The sequence below is a fragment of the Aquarana catesbeiana genome, linkage group LG02 (genome assembly GCF_042186555.1).
Source record: "Aquarana catesbeiana isolate 2022-GZ linkage group LG02, ASM4218655v1, whole genome shotgun sequence".
In the NCBI taxonomy this organism is placed as follows: Eukaryota; Metazoa; Chordata; class Amphibia; order Anura; family Ranidae; genus Aquarana; species Aquarana catesbeiana.
In genome coordinates, this window is record NC_133325.1 from 6,586,576 (window position 1) to 6,601,246 (window position 14,671).

Genomic DNA, 14,671 nt, shown 5'->3' on the forward strand with positions numbered 1-14,671 from the left:
TAATGATGGTTCTGACGCATGTAAAGGAATGGAGAGTCCTTTGGGAGGGTAAAAAGGCTTAAGTACTCTAAGGGACTTTAACGGGGTACTCAAGCTTTAGGGATTTGAGGGAAGAGGAGACTCTAGACCTTAGAGGTAGGAGGTGGTCTCTAGGTCTGTGATGGTCCTGTGAAGACGAAATTCACCTTCTCACCATATCACTTCTGAAGTAATATGTTCTAGGATGTCAAGTTGAATGAAGAAGGAAGCCCTTTGCCCCTTGGTGGGCACTCGATCTCAGAGGGGGTCTGTTTGCATAGCAAACCACTTCATAAACAAAACAAACCCAACATGTATTTTGGCAGGCCAAGAGGGTCCTGAGTCATACAAAAATGTAGCAGACACTAAACAGTCCAGACAATGTGCTCCCATGATGGTGGTACTTAAATGCTCAACATACCTACTGCCCCCCCCCACATCCACATCATATTATTGTATGACCAATACAAACCAAATAACTCTTAGTTTATTTACCAAAGTTATCTGTCTACAAGGAAACCACATAGATCAAATCACGGCATGAATAATGATGGAGAAGGACCGGAGTCACATGACTGAGAAGATACTAAACCTCACCCTGGAGATCATCTACCTGCTGACCGGAGAGGTGAGGAGGATTCTGGGAGGTCACATGACATCACTCTTATCTCTATTAATAAAACGCAGACCTGACCGGAGAGGTGAGGAGGATTCTGGGAGGTCACGTGACATCACTCTTATCTCTATTAATAATACACAGACCTGACCGGAGAGGTGAGGAGGATTCTGGGAGGTCACATGACATCACTCTTATCTCTATTAATAAAACACAGACCTGACCGGAGAGGTGAGGAGGATTCTGGGAGGTCACATGACATCACTCTTATCTCTATTAATAAAACACAGACCTGACCGGAGAGGTGAGGAGGATTCTGGGAGGTCACATGACATCACTCTTATCTCTATTAATAAAACACAGACCTGACCGGAGAGGTGAGGAGGATTCTGGGATAATACTAGTTCTTCTTTTTGATATACAAGATAACAGTCTAAATTTAGATATGGATTTTCTTACTTGTTATCCAACAATTTTATGACCCCCCTCTGTGACTGTCCTTTCCCCCCTAGTCTATAGCTCTTCCTCTGTTTTATCTCACTATGCTAGTTTTATTACCATTGCCGTGTACGTTTGTGTGGTTTTTGTCCTTATAAGTACTGCTTGGACGTTGAAGAAGGGGAAATGCCCCAAAAGCTTGTCCTGAGAAATTGTATGTTGTTGTATGTTGGTGCAAATAAAAAAGTATCACAGACAGTACTTAGTTGTTTCTGTCACAAGTGCACTAATATGGCTACAATCACCTCAAGTGGGATTCTTACATGATATTCCTATTGGTTTTTCAATGTAGAGATTTCCTCTTCTGAAGTCAGGTGATCATATGACCATCACAGTGTCTCCATGTGACTCCCTAAAACCTGAGAGACACAACATGCAGAAGATTCTAGAAGTCACCAAGAAGATGATGGAGCTGCTGACAGGAGAGGTGAGGAGGATTCTGGGAATTCTGGGACATTATCCAGTAACAGACAAGGGATGTGTCTGGATGGTGACTGTATCATTGTGTGTGTCAGGTTCCTATAAGGTGTCAGGATGTCACTGTCTATTTCTCCATGGAGGAGTGGGAGTATTTAGAAGGACACAAGGATCTCTACAAGGACCTCATGATGGACAATCAGCCGCCCCTCACATCACCGGGTAAGAGGAGACTTTATTGTAAAGGAGAGAGCAGTACGGAGGCTCCACCTAGATCCCCCATCATCTGATAAACACATAGAAACAATGTATTCAGTCAGTGTGTGTGTTTCCTACAGATGGATCCAGTAATGGGAACCCACCAGAGAGATGTCTCCGTCCTCTGTATTCCCGGGATTCCACAGAGGTCTATATTAAAGAAGAGATAAAAGAGGATGGTGCAATGATGGAGCTGTCAGAATTTCCAAAAGGACACAAAGATCTGTTCCAGGACACCATGGTGGAGTCATCCAGCTACAGAACCCCCCCAGAGAGGTTCCTCCATCCTCTGTGTTCCTGGGATTCCACAGAGGTCTATATTAAAGAAGAGATAAAAGAGGAGGATGATGAGGATGGGGTAATGGAGGAGTCAGGATTTCCAAAAGGACACAAATGTCTGTTCCAGGACACCATGGTGGAGTCACCCAGCTACAGAACCCCCCCAGAGAGGTGCCTCCATCCTCTGTGTTCCTGGGATTCCACAGAGGTCTATATTAAAGAAGAGATAATAGAGGAGGATGATGAGGATGGGGTAATGGAGGAGTCAGGATTTCCAAAAGGACACAAAGATCTGTACCAGGACACCATGGTGGAGTCATCCAGCTGCAGAAACCCACCAGAGAGATGTCCCCGTCCTCTGTATTCCTGGAATTCCACACAGGAAGAACACACCATCCCTCTCTATTACAAGGTTGGTGGGATGGAGCATCTAGAACATGGACTTGCGGAGGTGATGTGTGGATTTTATATTCCGTATATACTCGTGCTGAAAAACTCGGCTTATACTCATTTTTTAGGATAAAAAAGCCCGCCTCGGATTATACTCGAGTGAGGGTCTTCAGTGATAGACGGAACACTGATACAATGCTGGAAAACTGTATCCGTGTTCCGTCTTTCATAGACGAGGAGGAGGTGGGGCTTTGTTACAATGGACGGCCGCCAAACAGACTGCATGACACAGCGGTAGACACCCGCTGTTTTAGTTATCAAAGGTACAGCTACAGATGGGTACAGTGAGGCTGCAGATGGGCATTGTTTACCCATTAGCTGCTGCATTTCCCACCCTAGGCTTATACTCAAGTCAATAAGTTTTTCCAGTTTTCTGTGGTAAAATGAGGTGCCTCGGCTTATATTCGGGTCGGCCTATACTCGAGTATATACAGTATGTAATGTCACAATATTAAAGATTATGATTTGCAGATGATCTTTTCTATCATTCTCTTGATTTAGAGTAGAGATCCAATCAATATAAAATTTGAGGTTAAAGCCGAAGAAGAAGAGATGTATGTGAGGGATGATCAGCAGTCTATGGAGGAGAATGGAATAACGGGGACATTTATAGTGAAGGACACTCCTACAGAGATTAGTACAGGTGGGTCATTAACACTAAATACATTCCTCCACCCATACTTCTCACTGATTGGTCCAGAGTAGGGTGGGGACTGGGTTATATCAGCCTGTAATCCCCTGGTCACTTTCCTGAGCTGTGTTCCCCCGTCCTGTATTCCTGTATTTCTCTCGGATAATCTTCCTTCTCTGTGCTGCAGACACAGTTCATGTATCTAGGATGGATTTATGGAGATTCTGGGGTTCAACTTGAAGCAAAATGTTGATTTTCACCATAGGCAGTGCTTGACCTAGGTAACTGGAGCATGTGCCTTCGGTCTTCTGCCCCCATGTTCCTGGTCTATCAAGATCCCTGACAGAGCAGTTCTTCTAACGCTTTCTTGCTCTTTGTTTTCCTGGCAGAGACAGGTGGAGAGTTATGTCTTTATATTCTCAAACCCAAGTCAAGAGATGAGAGGCAGCAGTGTAGGTGTAGTCTTGACCCCTGCACTATAAACTCTATGTTGTACATTACATACTCCTGACCCCTGCACTATAAACTCTATGTTGTACATTACATACTCCTGACCCCTGCACTATAAACTCTATGTTGTACATTACATACTCCTGACCCCTGCACTATACACTCTATGTTGTACGTGACATCCTTCTAAATGTGGCACTATATTCTTGTGACATCTGGCAGTATACAATGCTAAGTAAACTTAGTTTCTGGCTCCTTCTGTAATCATGGGAGCTGTGTTTGTTTGTTCTAGCCTGATCAGGGTCTCATAGGCCTGCAGATTGATTGCTTCCACTTGCCTCTGAAAGATGTTTCCAGAGCTTAGGGAGGGGGATTTAAATCAACACGCCTGACTATTTATCAGGTTCCAGCCAATCCCTGGAGAAGGGTGTCCAGTAGTGGGGTTGGAATGGAAATAAATAGTCTGAGACACTAGCGAGTAGAGTTCCTTCTCCCCATGAGGGTTCCAGAGGTACAGGGCTGCTGCTTTCATGCAGCCCATGGACCAGGCAGCTGATCTAGGGGGGGCCACAGAAGTCCCAGTAATTGACTTAAAACTAACTGCAGAACCACACCACCAGGGATCCAGTCCTGAGACGTGCCACCTCACTGACTGGGTGGTGTTCAGAGGAAGCAGGAAGGTGGCAGCTGTCCTGGGGATCTGTAAGTAGTGGTCCTAAGTAGATCCTTGAGACTGTGTGTTGGTGAATTGCTCTGAGCACTGATAACTGTGCATCCAGCAAGGTACCCAGATGCCCAAAAGACTTGCCCCAGGGCTCTCAGCTGTGAGGCCTTAGACTGTTCAATATTCTACAAGTGCTAAGGAGAAGAATACTTACCAAAGAGATACGTCACTCCATAGTCTTCAGCTGTGGGGATTTCAGACTCAGGGAAATGGTTGTCCTCAAATTGCTATGTACCATTCAGTTTGGAGTATCCCATCCTCTCCTGTTACAAGTTCTACAAGCAATAAATTACAAAAATACATCCCCTAGACTGTTTATTGGAGCCAGTGTGAATGGACTGGTGATTGCTGGCCTCTGCACTGTTTAGGAAATAATTAGCTGAAATTGTCAACCCCCATGGGAGTTTCCCTGCACTATATACTCTATGGTGTACATTACATTGTCCTGACCCCTGCACTATATACACTATATACTCTATGACAGGGGTAGGCAACCTCGGCCCTACAGCTGTGGTTAAACTAAAAGTCCCATGAGACATTGCAAGACCCTGACTATCAGAGGCATGACTCCTAGAGGCAAAGGCATGATAGGATTTGTAGTTTCACCACAGCTGGAGTGCTGAGGTTGCCTACCCTTGCTCTATGGTGTACATTCCATAGTCCTGACCCCTGCACTATATACTCTATGGTGTACATTACATAGTCCTGACCCCTGCACTATATACTCTATGTTGTACATTACATAGTCCTGACCCCTGCACTATACAGTATACTATGTTATACATTACATAGTCCTGACCCCTGCACTATATATACTCTGTTGTATTTATTGTACATCACGGGACACAGAGCAGCTTCAATAATCCTTAACTCAGGATTATGAGCCTACAGGTGATTTGATGCTGGCATTAAAAAAGACAGGAAGTCCTCTCTGAGACATTACTCACCTCCTTGCAGGAAAGGCTTCAGTTTCTCAGGTGATGATCACTGCTGTGCAGCTCTCTGCACATTTTACCAGTTTTCTCAATGGTTCCAACAGGGATCAGGAGACTGGTATATCCGGATCCAAACCTACAGCTAAAGAGGATGGTACACCGATCCTGCACAGGACATGGACGCAATGGGGGGGGGGGGGTGGCCTGTAATGTTGCTGGTTGGTATTGGACTCTGTGTATACAGAACCCTGAGCAATAATATATTACTTGGTGCTTCCAAGGGGGTGCTATACAGGTCCAGTGCAGTGGACCCCAACTGGTGGGACTGAGTCCCTGAAGACCCTTAGGGCCCATGATGGGTGAAGATTAGGACCACCTGGGGAGGGTGTTGGGGGACCATCATTCCAGCAGCCATCTTACTCCCTAATGGTACTCAAAGGCGGCAGAGCATGGTGGCAAGTTATGATGTAAAGGAGAAGTAGGACACAGGGCTCCATGAGTAGTCTGGGTGCTATACTGCCACAAGGAGCTCAGTCATGAACCAGTGGGATGCACAGCAAATATATAATGAGCCATGCAGACACATTTGGCAGTAGTGGTGGTGGGGCATTGATAATAAGGGGGTCCCATCTCCCTAGGCAACCAGTGCACCTGTGTAGCAACATAGTGCCCACTCAACTGACTAGGGACTGTCTTTTGGCTGTCCTGACTAGGGACAACAGTTGCTGGTTTCTCATGTGGGGGGGGGGGGGTGGTCACATGGTATCCCACAAAAAAAGTAACCCTACAATACTTTGGAACTCCAGATGAGTTCCCTTGCTCTCCTGCATTGTCTATGCCGATGCAGGGTCATTTTGTGAGGATTCTGTCCAACAATACCAAGGCTGTGACATCCAAAAATCATTTATAACAGTCAGGTGGCCTAGGAGGGGACAGGGTTTGTTCATCTAGGGCAGAGCGCTACAGTCCAGCTCTGTCAGCAATTATTTCATACCAGAGGTGAATATTTGGCTGGTGGACTTTTTCAGCCGGTTACAATTGTATCCAGTAGAGTGTTTTTTTCACCTGAAAGTATTTGAAATGATTTGTCATTGGTAAGGCACAGATGTGAATCTTTGGGCATTTAGGTTCACTTTCAACCTGAACAAATTTCTCTCTGGAGCCAGGGTTCCACAGGCATTGTGGTGGGTGCTCTGCTGACACCTGGTGTCCTGCCTTTTCTCCACTTCAGCCTTTTCCATGTCTTCTTTGCAGCATTCGGTGTAGGATATATCAGTGGTTTGTTACTCCGGCTTAGCCTAGGGGCATGTGGTATTCTGACATCACGAATACTGTATGTCAGAGGTCAGTCTTGGCCCTTTCCAGACCTTCTGCTGTGTGGCCTGGACTCCTACTCTCCTTTGTGGTTGTTGCCTTTAATGGCTAGGGTAAGTTGGTAGTCTTACAAGACGGTAGAGTTTTGGACTCTGTTATTCATACTCTTTGAAAGGCTAGGCAGGCCATTCAAGGAAGATTTTCACAGGAAAGTTATGATCTGAGCCATTTCCTTTGTCAAACATTGTTTTGGAACTGAGGCCTTGTTTAATGCTTCACCATCCTGAGGTGGTGCTTCCACCTCAGCTGTCCTTTCTTATCTAAGGCTGTTTCGGGTTTTCCTTTTTCAATTTGGAAGCTGATGCCTTTCTTTGTCCTGGGCCCAAGTCACTCGAGGCCCAGGCTCTCCACATTTATTTACTAAGGAAATGGCAGCAGTAAGGTGTTCAGATTCTCTACAGTTCTTCCTGAGGGTCCAAAAAATGGTCAAGCAGCCACTAGGTCTACAGTTCTAGATTCCTCAGCTGATTTCTCAAGCTTATGGTTTGGGGGGATTCTCCTTTCCCAGTAAAGGCTCATTCTTCCTGGAGTGGGGGTGCCTGGGCCTTTTGAGGGAAAAAGTGTTTCTCAGGCTTCAGTGCCACTCCCTGATCTTTGGTTCAGACCTGTATTAAGTATTAACAGGTAAAGGTTGGGGCCACTGAGGGTACTACTTTTGGTTGCATTGTATTTGCAGGTTACTGCTCTAGTTTTTCCTTATTGTTTTTAGTTGCTTCAGGGGGCCTGTTGGCTTTTACTGTGTTGCCCTCCTCTAATTTTATTGCTTTGGGACATCCCTGATGTAAGGATTCTTGAAGCTGCTCTGTGTTCTGTGATGTTCAATAAAGAAAATTTGGATTTTTGACATACCTGTAAAACCCGTTTCTTGGACTACATCATGGAACAAAGAGTATGCCCCCTGTATGTTTTTTGGTTTATTACTTCCTACAAAACCTGAAGCCTTTCCTGCAAGGGAGAGGGTTATGAACTTTTCTATCTTTTTTTTTTTTCTTGCCAGTGTCCAAGCACCTGTAGGTGGTGCATAACCTTGATGTAAGGATTTGTAAAGCTGCTCTGGGTCACGTAATGTACTCCAAAAAATGGATTTTATAGGTAAGCCAAAAATCCAATTTTTCTTTTGTTACGCCCTTTTTTTTTTTTTTTTTTTTGCCAACTGGACATTTTATATATGCTGCTGCTCTTTTTATATGTTGATATTAATGTGAGAACATCCTCAAACTTTGTAACCTTTAAACAGAAAGTGATAGTGAGGGAGAAGTCAATAACCCAATGATGGTGGTCTTCAGGATCAGTCTAGTCTTTATCTTGGTTGCTTTCCCCCATCCTCACTCTCTGACCTTTGGTCAGACTTAGCCCCACTGTTATTCATGACTAAATCAGGGACTGCATGACTTTTTGTGTTGGGAAGATGGCAATGAGTGATAGAGGGGGTCCCACCCCATCCTAAAAAATACACTGTCACTCTTATAAAAGACAGTTCTTGTTCTATCCTCTCTCTCTGACTAAGGTCCATGAATAAATGGAATCTTAAGGTCCTCCAGAGACCAAGCTGTCTGATGTGGGCAGAGTCCTGGTTTAAGGCACCAATCTGTTCATGTCTAGTAATAAACTTTTTATTTCTGTTTTAGTACATGGACTGGAGATGAGGAAAACCTCTGAGGATTGTCTCACTTTGTCTCCAGACTGTGAAGTAGAAGATGAGGACATCACACAGTATAGTCCAGGAGAAAACCTGACTACCTCAAATGTCCATCCGGCACCACACAGTGTAGAGGAACCATCGTATTCCTCTTATCCTGAGGAACCTCAGACTGTGAAGGATGTTGCTGTCCTTCCAACAGATAGGAGGTTTACCTGTCATGATTGTGGGAAATGTTTTCATTCTAAAACCAGTCTTAATGTGCATAAAAGATCTCACACAGGGGAGAAGCCGTATTCCTGTTCTGAGTGTGGGAAATTCTTTGTACAGAAATCAAGCCTTGTCGCACACCAGAGATTGCACACAGGTGAGAAACCATTTTCCTGCCCTGAGTGTGGGAAATGCTTTGTACGGAAATCAGACCTTGTCACACATAAGAGAACTCATACTGGGGAGAAACCATTTTCCTGTCCCAAGTGCAGGAAATGTTTTTCATTGAAATCCAGTCTTAAAAGACATCAGCTACTGCACACAGGGGAGAAGCCATATTCCTGTCCTGAATGCGGGAAGTGTTTTTCACAGAAGTCTGGTCTTTATGAACATCAGAGATTGCACACAGGAGAGAAGCCACATATATGCCCTGAGTGTGGGAAATGTTTTTCAAAGAGGTCCAATCTCAACAGACATCAGATATCTCACACGGGGAGAAGCCATATTCCTGGCCTGAGTGTGGAAAACGGTGTCTGCGAAAATCAAGACTTGTCATACATCAGAAATCTCACACCGGGGAGAAACCATTTTCCTGTCCCAAGTGCAGGAAATGTTTTTTATTGAAATCCAGTCTTAAAAGACATCAGCTACTGCACACAGGGGAGAAGCCATATTCCTGTCTTGCATGCAGGAAGTGTTTTTCACAGAAGTCTAGTCTTCATACACATCAGAGATTGCACATAGGAGAGAAGCCCCATATATGCCCTGAGTGTGGGAAATGTTTTTCAAAGAGGTCCAGTCTCTACAGACATGAGATTTCTCACACAGGGGAGAAGCAGTATTCCTGTCCTGAGTGTGGGAAATGCTGTTTGAAAAAATCAGCACTTGTCACACATCAGAGATCTCACACCGGGGAGAAGCCATATTGCTGTCCTGAGTGTGGGAAATGTTTTTCGCAGCAGTCTACTCTTTCTACACAAGGTAGAAGCCATATTTTTGTTCTGAGTGTGAGAAATGTTTTTTTTTCAGATAAGTCCTCTCTTTTCAGACATCAGAGGTTGCACACCAGGGAGAAGATGTATTTCTGTGTGGGAAAAGCTTTATTAAAAAAAAATCATAACTTGTTACGCATGAAAGGTCTAACACAGAGAAGTATCTGTATTCCTGTTCTGGGTGCAGGAAAATGTTTTTCAATGAATTCCAGTCTTTGCAGACATCAGAAATCTCACACGGGGGAGAAGCCACTTTCCTGTTGTGAGGGAGGGAAGATATTGATGAAGTGTCAGACCGTGTTGGCCATTGATAGCAGTAGAAAAATAAAAAAGGAGTCATTACCGTTTGTTGGCTGAGTAAATAGTGTGATGTAAGCATTCACAGACACTTAGAGGTTGTCTTTTTTTTTTGTCGTGTTTTATCTCATAAAGTGATTTCATATGATCGTCAGCACCATCTAATGGCCACAATGCGGAATTTAACTAAAAAACTACCCAAATCAGGAAAATACCACATTATGGCCACTAGGAGGGACTAATGATCATATAAAATACTGTACATGTATCAGTCACTTTCCAGGGATTATTTGTGACGATGGTGCAAATGTCACCTAACAACCTTTTCCTCTACTATTGGGGTGTTCTTCCTTTCTATTACTACTCAGAGAACCAATCTCTTCTATATAATTGTGAGTTTTTTTTTTATCAGTTTTGCTAAGAAGCAAAAGGAGATTTTCTTTGGTCATTTGCAGAATCTCTGAAGAAGCCAAATTCGGTCTGGTTGAGGGTTCAGTCAAAAGCTCACTTCAAATATTTCACCAGAATTTCGCAGAAATCTCCAGATTTTCACTGAGATTTTGTGGAAATGAAAACTCTGTTTGGCTCCTCCTTCTTTTATTCCTTGTGTGTTATCAGACCTGCAAACCTCTAGTGCAGGGATCTCCAAACTACCGCCCTCCAGCTGTTGGGGAACTACACGTCCCACAAGGCATTGTAAAACTCTGACTTTCACAGACATGACTAGGTATGATTTGAATTGTAGTTCATGAACAACTGGAGGGCCATAGTTTGGAGACTCCTGCTCTAGTGGACTATATCTGGCACAATACAAACAATGATGGCATGGTTGGGGCACAGGCATGGAAGCATAGGTGACCAAACCCACTCACAAATGAGAAGATTCAGCCAATGAATTCTGATTTGTCCGACTTGTAGAGAAACATCTAATTCCTAAATCCCTCCCAGTATTCGGTATGACCAGAATCTGTCACATGGGATGATCCTGGCAATGCATTAGGGGAAAGCATGGTAGGGGCACACTGATGTGTTTTGGGTGATATTTGGACGCATTTTTTTTCCTACACAGATAAATGTGATTGCATTGGGAAAAGATAAAGAAGAGGGTGCTCCAGCCCAGCGCATTATCCCAATGGCCTTTTATTGTTAAAAGTAAGCAAGCGACTACTTACAAACATACAAGTAAGCAAAGCTTATCAAAATGATAAACTTGTTTAAGCCACCCCGTATGCTCCTGAAGCTTAGGAAGACACCTCCTGGATCCAACCGTCTTACGCATTTCAAGGGTAAACTCTGTTCTCAGAGCCAAAAAATTGTTTCTAAAAGTGGTTGTTGACCCACTTTTACTAAATGATGCCATCTGCTTTGTACCACTATAAGAAAGTTTCCCTGCACCGGTGTTCTGTAAAAAAAAATAGCCTGAATCTACCTGTATGAGCTCCGCTGCGGCCACACAGCTGATTCCTCTCCTCCTGCTCTCTCCGGCTCACAGCTGCAGTGGGCGGGGCTGATCGCTCCCTCTGACGTCAGCTGGGGAGTAGGGGGAGAGAGAGCTGCGCATCAGCTGAGCGGCAGGAGCGGAGCTCATACAGGTACAATGGGGCAGATTTTTTACAGAAGACAGGGAAACTTCTTATAATGGTACAGAGCAGATGGCACCATTTAATAGCAGATTTTCGATCAGCAGGAGTGAGAGGGGGGCACAGGTACAAGCAGGGAGGGGAGGGGGGAGGAGGACAGAGGACACAGACACAGGAGAGCTGCAGCTGAAGGTATCACGTATACAGAACACAATGTCAGGGCTCAGCAGCCATGATTATCGTGGTCTGTTTGCAGAGGGGAGGGTATAGCCAGGCAGGATCAGCCAGGTATTTTAGGGTATACAGGGGGCCAATTTACAAAGCACAAGTGCTGTGCTGTATAACATGGTTTAAGGAAACAGGATCAGGATTTTTTTTCTTGGGGGGGTTAAAAAACGCTTTGACAATAAATGAGTATTGGGATAATGCACTAAGCTGGTGCACCCTCACTTCTTTATCTTTTTCCAGTACTTTGTTGGGACTCTCCCCAGTCCTGAGAGGTCTGCAAGGTGGGGTGCACTTACTTCTACTGCTGGGAAGTGGATGTGTTTGAAGATTCTGTGCCAGACCCCGACATTCATTTGCATGAGGTGTATAAATATGATGACATGCAACAGCTGCACAGGAATAGATAGATCTGAACAAAGCACCATCCCGAGAAAGACTGAAACCAGATTAGATTTCCTGTCTGCTGTCAGAAACTGCATTTCAAGGGGTAACCCCTCTTCATCAGAGCCAAATGATTAAACGCATTTGTGTATGAGTATAATATTTGCTTTTAAGGATTAATAAAAGGTGTATTAAGGTAATGCGCTAAGCTAGTGCACCCTCTTTCTGTTGTTTTTCAATGCTGTACACAGCGGGGCATCCTCAGTAATAGGAGGGCAGCAAATCACGGTGGCATCCTATAGCTTTGGGACTATAGAGTTAAGACAACAGGAAATGAACTGACCTTTAAGTACCACACTTGAGTGCAGGAGGTTGCGTTTATTCTTCTAACTCTATAGAGACCTGAAGCCCTGTGTATGCCTGACATGGATTGCCTACCTATAGTATCTCATGCTTTTTCAAACCTCCCCTTTTATACACAAGACTGGGAGTGGTAACTGGGACATTCCATCCTTGTGGAGGACTGGGACCAATCCTTCCTCCTGACTTTTAAAATGAGTATAGCTAGCCAAACCCAAGAGAGGAATTTTAAACTTTTTACAAGACGGCATAGAAGTCTAGCCACATTACACAGGAATATACCATCAATCCCTGACTGGTGCTGGAGGTGTGACAAATCAGGGGGTACTCTGCTGCATACATGGTGGGCTTGTTCTCGCGTATCCAGTCTTTTTGGAAATCTTTATTTAAACTTTGTTATCTAAACAGTGGATGAAGCTGGCCAGAAACCCCTGAAGTGGAACTTCTCTCCAACATACCTGGGTCAACTTCAACGAATAAAAAGGGTATCCTCTGCTTCCTCCTGTCCACATGGCATGCTCTCATTGGGTAGAGGAACTTAATCTCATCACCAGGATGGAGAGACTAACTGCTAGCTTCCATGAAAGGTATCCAAAGTTTTTGGCCTTGTGGAACACTTGGATCGACCTTTCTACTTCATGTAAACATCATTCCTTTCTCTAAAAAGCTTGCAGAACTCTATCCATGATGCTGGTGACTCTGAAAGTCTCTCAGTCAGGAGTCCTCCTTTCTTTACTTACCTTCTCTATCCCTTTCCTTTGTTCTCAGTCTCTGTGTGGAAGGTACTGGAACCTTGTTCTTATGAGTCTTATGCTGCGTACACGCGGTCGGTTTTTCAGACGGGAAATGTTCGATGGGAGCTAGTTGTCGGAAATTCCAACCGTGTGTAGGCTCCATCGGACATTTTCCGTCAGAATTTCCGACAAACAAAATTTGAAATCTGGATCTCAAATTTTCCAACAACAAAATCCGTTCTCGTAAATTCCGATCGTGTGTACACAATTCCGATGCACAAAGTTCCACACATGCTTAGAATCAGGCAGAAGAGCTGCACTGACTATTGAACTTCATTTTTCTTGGCTCGTCATACGTGTTGTACATCACCACGTTCTTGATGTTCGGAATTCCCGACAAGATTTGAGTGACCGTGTGTATGCAAGACAAGTTTGAGCCAACATCCATCGGAAAAAAAACATGGATTTTGTTGTCGGAATGTGCAATCGTGTGTACGTGGCATAAGTATCACTCTTACATTGGATTTGAGCGGTTGAGATGACACTGTTCATACCTACATTGTCTTCTGATGTGTCTGAGCAACCAACAGGTGTAGGATATTCTATCCATCTATATGACAACAACAAGGTCCCTCATACTCACCATGAGCTTGTGGTTCTTTGCTGTACATGACTTTAAATATCAAATTATTTCTTTGTACTGAAGTGCCTTCCTTTTCCTGTATTTCCCATTGACTCTAGAGGCAGCCTGTCTGTATTTGCTTCAAAACCTAATAAAACGTATTCTTTAAAAAATAAATGAAAACAATCTTTTATTAATACATTTAAACATACACGTAGAGAGTTTTATCTCATCTATAGCAGTACATGTGTAAATTAGCTATGAAATTTCCATTAATACTGCCATATATGTACCCAATTCCTCAATGATCAGCTTTCCTGAAAGGGATGCACCATATTCATTCAACACCAGCTGATTTCCACAGTGGGACGGGGAAATACTCAGTACTTTACCACATGCTTTCCTTTAGGAGTTATGGGAGACATCTCTAATGCCGCGTACACACGGTCGGACTTTCCGGCATACTTGGTCCGGCGGACCAGAGTCTGCCGGACAATCCGCCCGTGTTTGGGCGCCGGCGGACTTTTTCCCAAAAGCCCGCCGGACCTAGATTTGAAGAAAGTTTTAAATCTTTCCGCCGGACTCAGTTTCAGGCGGAAAGTCCGCTCGTGTGTGTGCTTGTCTGACGGAAAGCCCGCTCGTGTGTATGCTGGTCCGACGGACCAGATGCGACACGAGGGCAGGGTATTGTATCTCGCGCTCTCTGCAATAGGAAAAACAAATTTTCCTATTGCGGCGAGCGCGGGGCATACCAGGCCCTTAGGTCTGGTATTGATTATAAAGGGAACCCCCTACACCGAAAAAACGGCGTGGGGTCCCCCCTAAAATCCATACCAGGGTTGTCGGGAAGAGGCCCTTGTCCTCATCAACATGGGGACAAGGTGCTTTGGGGTGGGGGGGGCCCGCAGGGCGGCCCCCCTCCCCCAAAGCACCCACCCCCCATGTTGAGGGCATGTGGCCTGGTACGGTTCAGGAGGG

General features: G+C 44.5%; 2 protein-coding genes across 3 annotated transcripts in view; one reads left to right on the forward strand and one right to left on the reverse strand.

The window, feature by feature from the left end:
- LOC141126579 (uncharacterized) overlaps positions 1 to 14,671 on the reverse strand; it is a 927,381-nt gene that overhangs the window by 128,553 nt on the left and 784,157 nt on the right. The window lies entirely within an intron of this gene.
- On the forward strand, positions 566 to 10,938 carry LOC141129558 (uncharacterized). The gene is made up of 10 exons (XM_073617654.1): positions 566 to 646; positions 1,425 to 1,559; positions 1,648 to 1,771; positions 1,888 to 2,339; positions 3,038 to 3,090; positions 5,381 to 5,430; positions 8,279 to 8,974; positions 9,058 to 9,366; positions 9,529 to 9,587; positions 10,858 to 10,938. Exons 1-10 carry the CDS (start codon positions 566 to 568, stop codon positions 10,936 to 10,938), a joined length of 2,040 nt encoding a protein of 679 aa, XP_073473755.1.

What these genes read in the sequence shown, in the direction of transcription:
- LOC141129558 (XM_073617654.1), top strand. Translation starts at nt 566, where the DNA reads ATGATGGAGAAGGACCGGAGTCACATGACTGAGAAGATACTAAACCTC. An exon ending in GCCGCCCCTCACATCACCGG is followed by an intron (nt 1,772 to 1,887) that starts GTAAGAGGAGAC and finishes TGTTTCCTACAG; the next exon opens with ATGGATCCAGTAATGGGAAC. An exon ending in AAAGCCGAAGAAGAAGAGAT is followed by an intron (nt 3,091 to 5,380) that starts GTATGTGAGGGA and finishes TGGTTCCAACAG; the next exon opens with GGATCAGGAGACTGGTATAT.